The following is a 16,931-nucleotide window of genomic DNA, read 5'->3' as shown; positions in this document are numbered from 1 at the left end:
TCTTCAAATATTTATTAATTAAATTGTGTACTTAAACACATGTAAAGTTAGTTTACTCAAAATTATTTGTTAGTATGTCTTTAATTATATAAAATTTTATATTATAGTTTCATTAAGTTAAAATTATTTTTAATTATTTAGTCATAAAATTTTATTTATGTAATCTTTGAACTAAACATTTTAAAGTTTGCCAAATACAATTATATAAACACTCACCACCGCTGGTTGGATGTAGATAAGTTCAACAGGACACGCTGTAACACTTTCCAAGTCGACAGTTATATACTGCTAGTAATACTGAAACAATAAAAAACATTTATTAGTATACAATTTCAGTTCTATATTTACCATTTGGTTACAAATTTAATGCATAGTAAGCTATTTAGTATTCATTTTTATCAACTTTCAGTTTAACAATGAGTTTTAAATTTATTAATGAGTGTTATTACAAATAACGTAAATTGTGTTTACTTTAATGAAAGCAGGGGTGGATAATTTAACGGAACTGTAACGTAACGAAAATAGTTCTCTGTAACAAAATTATTGGTTATTTAATGTAGGTAGGTACAAGGTATACCACCAATTTTTGTTACGACACCGTAACGTTATTCGAGCATGTAACGTTATTGTACCGTAACTAATTGAAGGAACAAATCTGTTTCGGGTATTCCATTCACGCTTGGTGGGAGAAAATCAACAACTGGTACCAGCTGAATGAGATTCTTTCCTCTGCGGGTATCTAATGGAATGAAAATGTGTGGAACAGAAGCTATTTCGTTACAAATACTATTTGCCACATGAGTAACACAGTTGATCAGACAGGTTTGGTAAAGGTATTGTGTTCATCAGTTACAGATCTTATCAGATCTTTGGAGAGTTCCTCGGACATGGTATCTATTGTATTGTTCTTCACAGGGTCACATTGAATTTCGTTCTTCAGGTGGTGAAGCAGAATGAATATTTCACTTTCATATGTTGTTATTGCAAATATGAAATAGAGACAGGGAGAAAAAAAGAGATCGATTTCTGTGAATATCATAGGAGGAAGTCAGTCACATACAACGAAAAAGGCAGGTGAAAGGGGATAGCAGGGTCAGGGGGAAGCACAGAGTGAGACAAAAGTAGCAAAGGGGAGGGAAAATAGACAATCTCTTTCATTCTTCATCTTGCTTTGTTTTCGTAGCGCTCTTCGCTGTCCACAACAAGAGTAGGATTAATTTATGTAAGAACTGTTCCATTAATGGTGGGCGCAAGCCTGTGAAAATCATATTATTATTATTAAAACAAAGCCCACAAAATAGCTAGGAAATTGTGTGATGCATGGCCACGTCATTGGCTATCAATCTGCATTATTTTTGGAATGTTTCACCGTTGTTTGCTGATTCTTAATCCAGGCACATCCCCAATTTGTTCACTATATTGAATCAAACTATATTATAATTATTATTATTATTATTATTATTATTATTATTATTATTATTATTATTATTATTATGTCTAGCGAGCATAGCCTAGTGGCTAGCGTTCTTTCGCAAAAGGGAGATCCTGGGTTCAAAGCTTGTGGCCTGCTACCCTGACCGGTTTTACCAGTTTTTTTCGTTGTTCCACAAAGTGAATGTCGGGATGTTATCTTTAAGCATAAATCCTCTCTGATTTTCTCCTTTCCTTTTTCCATTATTGATGTTAAAATATTCTGTTGTAAATTGGCCTTAGAAGCTGCATTTGAAATATTTTACATAAATAAATGAATGTTTAGAGCACGCCAGGCACGCGCCCAGATTTTTTTTTAGGTATCCGAAGATTTTTGCAGGTCTAATACGTATATGTAGTATTTAACCTGTGTTATTCAACACCCGAAAAGACGACAATTGTTAATTAGTGCCTCTTATTAAACATGATAGAGCTAAAGATATTAAAATTTTTAGCCTATGTCAATCATTTCGATGACAAAGAAGTATACTTATAGTAAGAAAGTTCACACATGTTCGTCGACTTGCGAAGTTTTGTGGGGAGGAATCTGAATCCTGTGGATTCCCACATAGGCCTTGGTTTCAATTCCCAGTGGGAGCTAAAGTACTTTTCCGGCGTTGATTCAGTATCTTGAGACAATGGAAAAGCTTACGGTAGACTAGCGGAGTCCGGTTACGTGCTATGTGCCTTCCTTTTACTTAAGGAATAATGCTGTTGTTTGAGGTTGCAATTCATCAAGTATAAAAGGGGGAAGGGAGTTAGTAAAATCAATCTCATGTTGAAAGTTTACACATGTAGGCCACATGGAAGACAATATTTCAATATACACTATGTAAAATATTTATAAGTCAAAACTTGGTGTATATTTTCGGGTCGCGGACATAAGCTCACCGGCATTAAGCTCACCTATGTTAATGCAAAAGCGGACAAAAGCTCCCCGGACATAAGCTCACCACTAATAATATATTTGTATTATAAGATAATTTACGAAATAAAGAATACAATAATGATAAGTAATTACATTTATAGATTAACTAATTTAATTGCAAAGGAAAATAAACCTGAATAAAATAAATAAGCAACGGAAAAATAGGTTTCTGTAGTGCAATATTTTCACAATTAATATTGAAACCCCAAAAGGTAATAGATTTCTTCCACTTCCGATTTTAGTAGAGGGATTAGAATACAGACGAAATGTATATTTTTGGGACGCTTAACTGATTGCAGAAAACAGCTTCTTGTTATCTATTATAGATTTATTCTATAGCTCTCAACGTTAAAACAGGAAGTTTCTGATTTTCGACCACAGAAGATGGCAGCTATTTTTAGAACGCTGAATAGAATGCAGAAAACCGCTTCTTACTGTTACAATTCCTGTTCTATGGATATGACTATTGAAACCGGAAGTGGTTCATTCCTACGACTTCCGGTTTCAATTGAAGATCAATAGAGGACATGAAAGGTATTCTTGCAGTTGCGTAGCGAGAAACTCATCAAGGTGGCGTTCACACACAAGCATTTCATATATATATATATATATAGATATATATATATATATATACAGGCATGAGCGCCGATTCTAAGGGACCAAGGTGACCCGGGAGCCCCCCAAAGCACATGTAGGCCCCATAATTGTATTTAAGAAGATATAATATTTGGAATAATTTGAATGCAATTTCTTTTAAAATCCTCATATATGCCTTCTCCATCTAAATGAGGCCTCCCATTTTACAGAGAAATCGGCGCCCTTGTATACAGGCGCGGATCCGAGGGAAGGCTATAGGAGCTATAGTCCCCCCTTGACGATCAGGTATACACTGGTTAAAATGGACTTCAATTCTGCTTTACACTGGATAAAGCTGCAAGCTATGGTTTAGCCCCTCCCTTGTACATATCCTGGAACCGCCACTGTATCTATCTATCTATTTATCTATCTATCTATCTATCTATCTATCTATATATATATATATATATATATATATATATGCAGGGCCGGATTTAGGGACTGCAAAGGTGCACTTCCCCCCTTTGTTGTAAATATACACTATCTAAAATGAGAAGCGAGCAGTGAAAATAGCAACACATTCCGAAACTTTTTGCCATCATGTTTCTGTTTGGGGCTTAAAAGAAAGCAGAGCTTTGCAAAAGCATGATTTTCTGAAGGTTGAAGGAAAAGAATTCACCAAGCAAAATAATATAACTTTTGTCAAGTAAGAAAACATAAGGCAAGAGGAGAGAAGGACATTTTTGTCCTGCATTCCACTTGCGTCCCTGCTTAACGGGATGATCTACCTTTTCTCGGCACAAAAAATTTTATATTGGACCTTATGGGAAGAACATGGCTACCGAATTTCCTCAGTTTCTAAGGAACTAGGTATCTCTAATGGGAAAGAAAAATTTTGCAGCATTCTACAGAAGTTTATTAACGGGTTGAAATACTTAAATTGTATATTTGTCTGCTAGTTTAGCAGAAATAAATTATTAAAAACTAAATAAATTAGTTTATTTTTATACAAATTAAAATATGTCTAACTTTGGAGCCAATTATGGTAGAAAGATCAACTTTTTTTGTTTTATTCCTTGAGAAGAAACGACTCTAATAGTTTTAATCACAATCATATCTGATACGCCAATTAAAAAATAGTATTTTAATATAAGTATTAAAGTCCACCTGTCAAAGTTTGACGAGGGTAAGTCACGCCCCACTCTAAGCTTGGCCGCGGAAAGGGCGGGGGTTGGTGAAATGGAGGGGGAAGGGGGTGGATGTCTGAATGAAACAGGTTCTCGACCAGTTTCTGAGATTACCTGTCAGCTGCCAAATACTGTTAGCTATATAGAGTTTGTCTCCCTCAATGGTTCCATACTAAGAGACTGAACGAAGTATCCTCTTTTCCCCGTTACCTCTGGAAGTTCATCAAGATGCATTCTAGAGTGCGCGGAAAGAACAGTATATATCAGAAAACGCTGTTATTTTGGGATTTTTCCCCCCTTCCGGACAAATATTATAGCATACGGTAGTGGCGAAGGGAAGGGGGGAAGTGGGGTGTCCCCACAGGATTCCGACAATGTAAAGTCCTGGCCCTCATATATAGGTGTCCGTAAAAAAATGCCCCCTAAGTTTTTTTTATAATGTCTTGGGAATATATTTCAAATTTGAGGTGTTTTCTTGGTAGCCGTCATTTTCCAATATGGCCGCCGCCCTACGTAAATCTCTCTCTCTCTCTCCATATATATATATATATATATATATATATATATATATATATATATATAGAGAGAGAGAGAGAGAGAGAGAGAGAGAGAGAGAGAGAGAGAGAGAGATCGTGAACCAAGGCACTTAGAAAGATAATTTTGGTGTCAAAGTATAGGTTTCTGAGGCCGATGAATTTAAATATGGCATTGTTTATTGCCACTTAGAAACCTTACAACCTGGAAACACTGTTGTCTAACGATTAACCGTACAAAGTTACAAATGCGTATATGCACGCATTACTCTAGGATGTAGCGTGCTTCCTCAGGACTAAACGAAACCTACTTTTTCTGGTAGCTTTCATCATGACAAGACATATTTTGCATGGTAACATGAGAGAACATTTGTCTAAATCCAATATGGCAGCCAATATGATGGCTAATTACTAGGCAACCAAGTAATGGACTTATTCAAATGCCTGTCAGTCCTAATTGGCCTAGAATCCATTAAATAGAGAATGGGAGAAAGAGGCAGGATACGGTCTCATTGAAGAAGCGTCTCCTGAGGGGGCGAGGGAAATTTAAAATACTCCATTTTTTAATGAAAAACACGGTTTTGCCTCCTTGTCCGCAGACAACACTGCACACCAAATGCTCTATAAGACGTTCTCTAAATAGCCCTGTTAGATCCAATCTGTATTGTGTGTAAACCGTGCATTTTCACGGGGGAACAGCGGAGCTAAAGCCCTGTTTTTTGTGATATTTCTGGTTTCTCGTGCTTACTTCGCTAAGACTAAGCACTGTAAGCCCATCTCTAATTATTCTATAGCAGTGTTAATTTCAGATCATTTCCTCCGGAGGCACCACGCACAGAGGGGGAAAGCGACAAAAAATTGCGTGCTTCACAGAAATTTCTGCGAAGATCTCAAGGACCCGAGGGTGAATTTCATAGCTCTTGGGAGAATTCCCCCCTCAGAATCACCCCTGAAATCATCACTGTCCTAGGGAGTTGAAACAAGAAGCAGGATACGCAAAAAAGAACAAACTTTCAAAGCATTTAAAGTTTAGGCTCGTTGCGCTAAGCGCCTTCTTAGGACGAGGATATGGGAATTGAAAAATGCACGTTTTCTTTTCTTTCTTTCTTTCTTTCTTTATTTATTTATTTATTTATTGAAAAACATGTTTGCCCTTTTTTGTCCCCAGACAAACATGCAGACGACACATACCAATTGTCTTATACAAAAATGTTGCCATGATAGCTCCTATAAGACCCATTTGGAACGGTGTCCATACTGTGCATTGTTATATGGGGTTTCCGCGCTTACCCCGCTAAGACTACGCACTGTAAGTTAGTCTCGATTTATCCTAAAGAGTTGAAACAAGAAGCAGGATACGCAGAAAAGAACATACTTTCAGAATGATGACGTCCTATGGGTGGGACTTACAGCTTAACGTAGGATCCGAACCACTTGTGTCTCCATCGGGAATCAAACAAGGGACTCCTTGATCATAAGGGATGAGCGTAACTATTCATTCACGACACACACATACATACATACATACACACACACACACAGACACATATATATATATATATATATATATATATATATATATATAAGGGTGATCCTTAATTACATGGGCTCAATCGAAGAATATTTAACCGACCCCCAAGCGACCTAAAGTTTGAATGCATATTCAATATGTTATTATATATTTATAGGAAAAGTCTGGAATAATCCCTTCTTACTTTAAAGCGGCTGAAGCGAAAGGGATACAGGAATTGGAAGTAATCCTCATCTAACCCTGAGAAATAGCATGCTGGTGGCCATTTTGAAGTCCCCAATTTTGTATTCGGATTCAAAATTTTAAATGGAAATGATATTTTGTGGCATCTTTTTTGGGTAACCTTCCATTATAAAAACATATCTTCCTTTATTTTCAACTTATCTCTTGGCATTTAATTCTTTTTAGCTTTGAAATAATAGTTTATTATCTTTCAATATTTTTTTCTTTGTAGGTTACAGAAATATTAATAAACTATTACATGCATGTAACAAGGAAATAATTATATATGTTGTTACATAATTACATCCCGTCGAAATACACACCAGCCTATATTAGAATTATTTATATGAAATGAAATTACATAAATAATACCGTTTAAAATGATAATAGAAGAAAGCTGAAGGCTGTGGATAACTAGCCAAATTCTACTGCATCATTAAGCAAATTTTTGTAGCATCTGGATACTTTTTCTGTGTACACTGACTATCTGCAATATGTATTGTTTCTCTTTTTCGTCCTTTGTTAAAATGTTCCCGTATTCTTGTATCAGTTTCACACCTTTCTCTGCAACATCATTCACCACCACAATGTTTTTCAATATATTCAACCCACGTTGAAAGTTCACATCTTCTTTCCAAGTAGATGGGCATGTGCATTTCTTTCTTTACTTTATGGTTTAATTCAAATAAGGGAAATTATTCAACAATCTTATAAATCTGCAGCCCGTACAGAGATATGAACTCACAGACTATTAAGTTTTGTTACTCCGGAGCTTTTATTTTCCATAGTTGATAATTATTATATGTACAAAGATAAGCGGAAAATAAAGGCAGACGTCTGTTTGTCGTCAAAAGCTACCTCAAAATGATATATCATACGAGGTCATTTCTATTTAAAATTTTGTGCCCGAATCCAAGATGGTGGACGTAAAGATATGCCTCATCAAGGTCACTACTCAGTATCAGGTATGGATTTACTTCTACAACCTCTATCCAAGATATGATTCCTTTCCCCCAGCCATTTTTAAGTTACAAGAGTTTATTGCAAACTTTTGCCATATAGGCCTACTATACATTATAAATGCATTCAGATGTTTAGGTCGCTTAGGGATCGGTTAAATATTCTTCGATTGAGCCAATTTTTTTCACAGATTAATTTGATCCGACATGGAACCAATTTAGGGGTTGGGAGCAAAGAAATTCAGAAGTCGAAAATTAAGGACCACCCTAATATATATATATATATATATATATATATATATATATATATATATATATATATATATATATATATATATATATGCAGACTATAATAGACTATTGTACGTGGTAATAAATAGCTACAATAATATTCCAGGAACTTTTTGACTGTCCCCCCGTATAATCTTTATTTTCTAGTAGTGCATTCACATTCAAGGCTACGTCTTTGAAAATCATGTTGACAAATTACAAGAATTCTTTGAAAAACTTCTATCGACTTTTTTCTGTAATAGACTATTGTACATGATTCTAACACAATTACTCAACTATTGACATTTGTAATATCCAACATTTCTAGGATAGCACTGCAAACCTTTGATCACGAAATTAGTTTGAGGTTTCTCATTTAAACAAGCGCCTCTTTTAGGGTCTCTTCTCTTTTACATTCTTGAGTTTCTTGAAGGACCTGCAGCTCTAGGTTTCTGCTCTAGGCCTATTATCTTCTCCACCAAATTCAAAATAGAGGTTCTTCTACTCTTATGTTTTCCCTTGACAACTCTCTACAATATCCAGGAATTTACAGCTGCTGTATCCGTACGTGCACTAAGAATCGTCTTGAACCTACCCGAATGAAGCATTCTGGTCGTTTTGGTTGAGTATGTCAACACCATGTTATGTTGCACAACAGCTCTCCTTCCTTTTTTCCTTCAAATGACAGTTATGATATATTTCAACGTAGAGTATTAAGGACTAGCATCAGGGGCGGATCCAGGACGGACTTCCGGGGGGGGGCGGTGGGTTGTAATACTGCTACTTAGAGGTAGTTTTAAAAGCTCCAAACTCTGAGATGGGTTTTATTTATATATATAAACTAAGAAAGTTTCCTCTTCTCGGGAAGGGGGCGATTGCCCCCTGGATCCGCCACTGACTAGCATATATACTGTACATAGCTAGTCGTGACAAAAAGTATAGACCAACTCCAAATTTCAGAATCCTGCGATATACTTCCGCAATGATTTTTATAGAGGTAGTTGGTGACTACTTCAAATTATATGCCCGTAGCAAAGCCCATCTATAAAAAATTGTTGCGTGAGTACCTTAGGATTCTGAAACATGTAATTTTGGATAGCGCACCTGTTAGTTCCTAAGTGGAGTCTTGACCCGACTACGATAGGTCCGATAATTATTTCTTGTGTGCAGCGGTGATTAAGATACGAATGTCAATATTAATAGGTAATACGATGCGATTGTCTATATATTACCTTTTACAGCCCGTGACGACAGTAAGATTTCTGTGATTCGGCTAATCCCTGTTCTTACTTGCAAATGCCTGATTTATAGCATTTACGCTATTAGTAAGCGCTACTGAGGTCAAAAAGAGTTGAATTAGATTTTTGCGAGGGGCGCATTGTTATAGCATGTTTTCTAACGCACAAAGGGATGTTCTGAATGGGGGCAGCTATGTGTATGTTTAGCCAATAGAGCCATTTGTATCTTCGTGGCTTTGCACTCTAACTCTAAATAATAATAATAATAATAATAATAATAATAATAATAATAATAATAATAATAATAATAATAATAAAATATAACTTTTGCCCCCTGAAAATAACCAGATGGTAAAGTTATGATCGATACATTTTTGGAATTCGAAGCCATTTTAGAATGCTTGTCTATCATCTGGCTATCAGAAATAATTGATCACCATTTTCTCTACATATCTATAATTTTCTTACAGGGTAGAAACACCTCCTCGGAAGAGAGAAAGAGAGAAAAAAAAGAGAGAAAGTGGCCGAACTTGGGCTATTGAACGTGAGGACAGGATGTTTACATTCGCATTGACACCTGCTGTGAAAACGGTCTGTGTACATAGCTGAAAGAGATTTGTGAAGACCCTTCCCTTCATATCTCTCGGGACGAAAACAAAAGAAAAGGGTGGGCGCGGATGCCTTACCCTCGTCAAACTTCTTGACAGGTGGACTTTAATAATTATATTAAAATACTATTTTTTAATTGGCGTATCAGATATGGTTGTGATTAAAACTATTAGAGTCGTTTCTTCTCAAGGAATAAAACAAAAAAAGTTGATCTTTCTACCATAATTGGTTCCAAAGTTAGACATATTTTAATTTGTATAAAAAGAAACTAATTTATTTAGTTTTTAATAATTTATTTCTGCTAAACTAGCAGACAAATATACAATTTAAGTATTTCAACCCGTTAATAAACTTCTGTAGAATGCTGCAAATTTTTTCTTTCCCATTAGAGATACCTAGTTCCTTAGAAACTGAGGAAATTCGGTAGCCATGTTCTTCCCATAAGGTCCAATATAAAATTTTTTGTACCGAGAAAAGGTAGATCATCAATATTTCGGCCAGTAGTTACTGAAAAAGAAGATACAACGTACAAGACAAGTCGAGTCGAGACTGTCGGCGACCGAGCCTAGACATAATATATAATGATCTTTATTCCTTAAGCGATACTTGGAAACAAAATTTGATTTAAATCTGACCAATAGTTACCAAGAAATAAAGTACAACATACAAACAGAGCCGAACCGAGCCTGTCCTTTGCCGAGTCGGCCACCAAGTATAGAGATGTTTATTCTTTGGACAATGGGCTATCTGCACACCAAATTTCGATTATATTTGGCCAGTAGTTACGGGAAAATAAAATAGAACATACAAGGCAAGCCGAGCCGAGCCTATCGCCGACCAAGCTCGGCCATCGCATGTAGTGATCTTTATTCCTTAGATGATTGGGTACTTGTACATCTAATTTGGTTTAAATTTAGCTGGTAGTTACCGAGGAATAAAGTACTACATACACACATACTTAATTACATCTGGAGTAAAACTACAAGCTCCCTTATACTTACTAAGGAAACTAAAAAGAAAAGTTCTAACATTACAAATGGAACATACTTCATGTAAGCAGAATCCACTTTCAACATTCCAACACTAATGGGGAGAGCTTGAGGCGGGTGAGCCCCCTGACTACGCCACTGCACTTTTGAGACACTTGAGAGCTATCCGAATGGAGAAAACTGCTTTCATCTACCGCTCTTGCTCTATGTAGACCAATATTTATTGAAACGAGAAATTATAGTTGAATGAACCACTTTCGGTTTTAGTAGAGAGTTAATAATAGAGATTAAATATGTTCTTACGAAACAGAAACCCGGATCTTAATACGTATTACGTTTTTCGATCTATGGTGATCAATGATCAAACCGGAAATGGTTTGTTTAAAGCACTTTCGGTTTGAGAAGACTATTTTAATAACAAACTCACTTCCTAATTCTTGACTCTTTTACCAAATTTGGTGATGATCCACGAAATACTTTATTTATTTATTTATTTTTGTCACACACTGACACACGCTAATATGTAAATATATAATGGAGTTTTGATAAACCAAACTCTAGTTATTCAAAAAAAAAAAAAAAACTTACAACGAAAACTTGATTTTTGCCATCCCTACACACAATTAATCCGTTCTAACCACAGAAACATCGTACTGTGTGCGTTTTTGTGATAAATATTATAAAATGAAAAGAAATCTATCCTTCCAGAAAACAAAGGAAATAGGCAAATATATAAGAAACATTTAGACTTTTTTTGGTTGTACATTTGTGAGTGGAAGAGATTAAAGCTACTGCTTCGAAGGAGAATCCGTCCGTTTCAACCAACAAAAGATGTAGAAAAGCAATTGGAAAGACATTCCATACTGAGGTTTCAAAGATCATTATCTTTGTTCTACGAAGTATTTTGTTGACACGTGGATCATACCAACTTACGCCGAAAAAGCACATTCAGATAGTTGTGTCGTAAAGTTGTGGGAAAACAGTGGGAAGTGGGAGTGGAAAGGGAGACTGCTCAAGGCATAAATGATTATGAAACTGGAGGGGTAGACACGGGTTTCACTTTTCAAATTGTCATAATACATCCCTCCTCAGCATTTGTTCTTCAAAGAATGTCATCCATAGTAATTCATGAGGTTTGCAAGTGAACTTTTGACTCTTTACCTGCAGTAACTCAATACGGAAGAATGCATTACAATTAATCCAAGTAATTAGGTGCAAAATTGTGACAGTCATCTGAATGTATTACTCTTTGGCAACAAAATTACCAGTTCCTAAATGCAGTATTTTAAAAGATATTTATGAATTAAATTTTACATGTTATCTTATGAAGATTCTGAAGCCTCTGATGATGGGAAGACATCCCCTTAAGCTGTAGGTCATGTCTGACAGTGGCGTAGTCAGGGAGGATCACCCGGCTCAAGCCCCTCCCCCCATTAATATTGCGATGTTGAAAGTGGATTCCGCTTACATATAGTATGTTCTATTTGTGATCCTGATGTTAGGACTTTTCTTTTCAGTTTCCGGCGTAAGCTGACCGGATGTTGTACTTTTACTCCAGATGTACTGTAATTATGTGTGTGTGTATGTAGTACTTTATTCCTCGGTAACTGTCAGCTAAATTTAAACCAAACTTGACGCGAAAATACCCAATCATCTAAGGAATAAAGATCACTACATGTGATGGCCGAGCTCGGCCGGCGATAGGCTCGGCTCGGCTTGCCTTGTATGTTCTATTTTATTTCTCCGTAACTACTGGCTGAATATAATCGAAATATGGTGCGCAGATAGCCCATTGTCCAAAGAATAAAGATCGCTATACTTTACAAAGCGACAGGGCAAAGGACAGGTTCGCCTTTACAACAACAAAAGAACTACGAATATATTTTGTTTGACGGAAGGTGAAAGGGCTGAAGTATAATCTTGGGTGTGAGAATGTATTCATTTGGCCCTGTACATTGTCAGTTATTCGCTTCAAACGCCATATTTCTTACCTTTTCATGCCGGCATATGTAATGACCAGAGCCCGGATCTTGTTGACAAGTCAACTTTTTTCTATTACGCATAGGACAAGGCAAATTCAAATAAAAACGTTATCCATCAACTCTAGGTTCTAAAAATAGTTTTTTAGGGTCAACTTTTGGTCACTTTTTGCCGTTTTGAAATTTTAGGTCATTTTTTAATATTTTAAGGTGACTTTTAGGTCACTTATGGTCTTTTTATTCTTTTTCTTCTACATAAGGAAATCTTTAAATGAACACCGTCTATAGATGTGGAAAAGACGAATAATCTCTTTTCTTGCTTCCTGACTGTTGGGGTGGAAAAACTGCATTCTTAAGAAGCTAATGAAAACTAAGCTGTAGCTGGTTAACGAAAGATGGGGCTTGGTAGGTGGCCAAACAGATAGTTTTGGGTTGTTGACCACAAAAAATGTGATCACGTGAATAACTAAAAATGGATTAGAAGGCGTGCACAGATTTTAAACAGGTTTTTATCTATATTATTCTCATGTAGTGTACAATTGGGAACTTTTATTGTTTAAGAGTGCTTGTTAGTTTAAAGTCGGGAGTTAATTGACGCTTTCAATACTTAGGACCTACAATGCCGTACAATGGACTGATCAATAAAAATAAATGATCAATGGAGTGCAACTAACTGAAACGATTTTTTTTTTAATATGAGTTAGAAATGTTAATTAAAAATCCAATGGATATTTAAAAATGTCAATGTTTAACGAAATAAACGTTTAAGAAAACGCAAGTTTTAAGGTCAATTTTTGTGATTATTAGAGTCATTTTACCGGAATTTTAGTGTCATTTTATAGGTCACTTTTTAGAAAATTTTAGGTCAACAAGATCCGGGCCTTGGTAATGACTTCTATATATTGATTTGCTATACGTATATTACAGGCACGCCACGAAACCTCAAGTCTGAATCTAGCAACAAGATCATATAGTTTTTTTCTTTTTTCTTTTCTTTCTTTCTTTCTTTCTTTCTTTCTTTCTTTCTTTCTTTCTTTCTTTCTTTCTTTTTTTTGCAAGATATAATTTATGCAAATGTCTATCGCCAAACTGAAATATTCAGTCATCATTGGCGATCTGGCGATCGAAAATTCCAACCTGGCGACCAATTTGGTACATGTTTTTTGTTTTATATTACTTAGGCACCAGACAAAGGTTGGAAAAAATAGTTTTTTTTAAAAAAAAAAAGAACAAAACGTGTTTAAAACATAAAAAAAAGATGTTCAAAACGTTTTAAACATGTTTTAAAACACAGACGAAAAAAAAAACATGTCTTAAACATTTTGAACAGTTTAAAACACGATTTTTAACATGTTTCAAAATCATGTAATAACTTATTTCTTAGGACTTTTTGCTCTTTACTAGCAACCGACCTTTTCATTTATTTTATCCTGATTAATAACACTGTGCTGGGAACAGAATATTTCAGTATAGATTAGTAATTCTCAACTTATTTCATATTCCAACCCCTTTTTATTACACCCTCTTGCCAGTGATTCTCATAAGTACTTTCTGGGTTGTAATTAGCTTTTTAGGTAGATTTTAAAATCTACCTACTGTGGAGATTTCACACAATCTATCAATATGCATGGTGAAACAAAAGTCCTCACCACCCTTGTGCGTTGAGAACGGTTGAGGGAGAATGATGAAACTTTTAAGTGGTCTGACACATCAGATAGTGCTATCAAACATCATGGCTGGCATCTTTGATTGGAATTCAAAATTTCAAATACAAATGGAGTCATGTTACGTGTTTTAAGGCTAGAACTTTACCAGAAATACGCTTGTGCGGTTACTTTAGCCTTAAAACAAGACATTTCGGAGTTACTGCTTCTGAAAATTTTCTAATTATGCTCTTAGGGGCTAAATTCGCGTTTCATGGAGGCGGGTGTGATTTTTAATTGCAAAAATTTGATTACTATTTCAGAACACTCATACTAATAAAATTATCTTAAAATAATAAATTTTCGAAAAGTAATGATAGTTTGAAGCACACTTCATGTTGTGCTAACTTTAGAATATTTTCTGCAAGCCTATGTAATTGGTTGTTTTTTAAGTCAATAATTCATTGAAGAAAAGTAATATTTGAGGCGTTCAGAGCACTAGGGATCCAAGTCCATTTTCAATAAGGTTCAGGTTTGCTCAGCAAATGAATTCTATTTCCAAACGTAATATTTTCGCAGTCAAGAGTCCGCAATAAGTATAACTAAAACCACGTTAAAGGCCGTGGGATAGTTTCATATGACAGCCGCTAGATAGGGGCGTCAATGGGACAGGAGGGCATCCGCCCCCACCCCACCCTGAATTTCAGACTTTGGGGGCAGTAAGGCAGTTTTAAAAACCTTTCGATAAGCAAGATCCAACAAAATAAGTTTGAAGTCCTTACACCGAATAAATAAGGAGGAAATACAGATGATCGAAACTGGAAAGTTGTTCCAATAAATTATGTCGTTTTTTCTTCCCGTAAAACTAATGTTAAGCGATTCCAAGTTGTACGGAGACTGACAAGGTACATTCGCGAAGTGTTCCCTCGGGATTCGTGTAACATTGATTCAAATGCAAAGTTCTCCGTGGCCCAATGTGTATTGTACTAATTTAAGCGGCCCATACCGGCAATTTCCATATTTATGGGCCTTCATATATATACGGAATTCAATCATACACTACTATAACACTCGGACACAAAGTTGCCTTTAGTTTCTTTAGATTTCACTGGACATGAATGGCATATGCAGAACAAATTGAATCAAGTACTCCTTCTCTGATATATGTTACCCACCTTGGCCGCCATCTTGGATTTAACTTTCGGTTTTTCAAATGATACATCAAATTAATGTAAACTTTTCTCGGAATTTCAATGGTGTACTGAGTTTTATCGTAGCTTGTATATACCATTAAATGTCAAGCACTTCATATTGAACCAAATAAAAAGTTGTGCAGGGCCCCGTGTGTATATGCAATCTTTTATGTGTTATCGTTGATGAAATATTCTCTGAACTTATATACATACAGACACACAGATGTCAATACGGAAATGGTAGGTCTTCACCCAAATCTGGCCGTATCTGGATCTACATTAGGCATTTTGACAGAATACAATACTTCCTTATTATATTATAACATGGAAGTAATAACAATCACTCATGGAAATGTAATAAGATTATGACACCTATGTTGTAAGGAGTTTACCAGTTAGAAATTGTTTTGATTTGTCAACATCAAAAACAGTGGCGGCGGTTGGACGTTAAAAGTGGGGGGCAAGACATGATCTGACTATTTAATATCAATGTTAGTTTTCCTGGTTGCTTGTAACACTTTGTTTGTCGAAAGGTTGTATAACTATTAGGATACTGTCTTTTTCAGTTATACCGTATATCTTGTTTCAATTTTATTAAGTAAATTGACAAGAGCAACGCACGTAGATACTAGCCCTTTGTACTCTTAAACAACGGAGGTGTAAGAAGAAATTTGATTCCTTGCTCATGAATATCTGTCTGGAAAATTGTGTGATCAGATTAGGGGCCTATTTAATAACAAATTTGCAAAACAAATAAACAGAAAGGATAATATTAATCAAATAATCGTAGTAATGAATAATGAGGCTTGTTTTGCAAAAGTTATATTGAAACTGGAAATTAATGAACAACTTATATTTTTAATTCCACGAATGCTATGTGTGTTATTACTCTTAGAATGACAGTGAATACTAAAAGCATATGCTACGACATTTAAAGAAATACTTTTGCAGCTTCCCGAAACATGTTCGCTGCCATTAAGTACATTTTTCACTTTCTTGGAATATATCAAAACTCAGTAATACTTAGAGTCGCTCCACATTTCAGTTATACAAAATAATTCTAAAACCTAGAATTATGCTGAATTCACTAAATTTAATTGTATATACCAAACTGTATATGTACACCTCTAATCTCGTATATTGCACTGCAAAATTAATATTCCTTACTGAGCTCATTCGTGGCTAAGCGATTAGCGTACGCCCCTAAGATGGGAGACCCGAGCTCGATTCCTGGGGGGAGCTCACGTGGTTCTGACTCCACGTTGATCATTAAGTCCACGTTTCATATAACTTCGCTGCTGAACAGGATGTTAAACTGAAAAAATTAAATCAAAATATTATTATTAGAAAGAAGAAAATACATTTTAGGAACTGTCGATTTTTGTACAATTAAAGAATAACTTGTGAAGGACTTCTTTTCTTGCGAAATGTTATCTCAATTAGTTCCAGAGCGGCTGACTAACATATCGATCAATTGCAAGAAGAAATCAAAGTACGTCCGAATTGTGGCGCTCCAATAGGTTAATTTTTGGGCCATTTTTAGTGACAGTTCAAACGCAATTCCTGTAGCTTTCTTAATTCCACGGGAAGACAACTAATACGTA

At 35.5% G+C, this 16,931-nt stretch overlaps 1 protein-coding gene across 1 annotated transcript in view; it reads right to left on the bottom strand.

Annotated features, from left to right (window-relative positions):
- Positions 1–213: 213 nt before the first annotated feature.
- LOC145684752 (uncharacterized) overlaps positions 214–16,931 on the bottom strand; it is a 272,066-nt gene continuing 255,348 nt past the window's right edge. Inside the window, exon 4 of the mRNA XM_081757125.1 lies at positions 214–297. Coding sequence (XP_081613251.1) covers positions 242–297 — 56 coding nt within the window. The 3' untranslated portion in view covers positions 214–241. The remainder of the gene's footprint in view (positions 298–16,931) is intronic.

Source organism: Thermobia domestica, chromosome 5 (genome assembly GCF_964235325.1).
Source record: "Thermobia domestica chromosome 5, izTheDome1.hap1.1, whole genome shotgun sequence".
Classification (NCBI taxonomy): domain Eukaryota; kingdom Metazoa; phylum Arthropoda; class Insecta; order Zygentoma; family Lepismatidae; genus Thermobia; species Thermobia domestica.
This window is presented reverse-complemented; position numbering and strand designations above follow the sequence as displayed.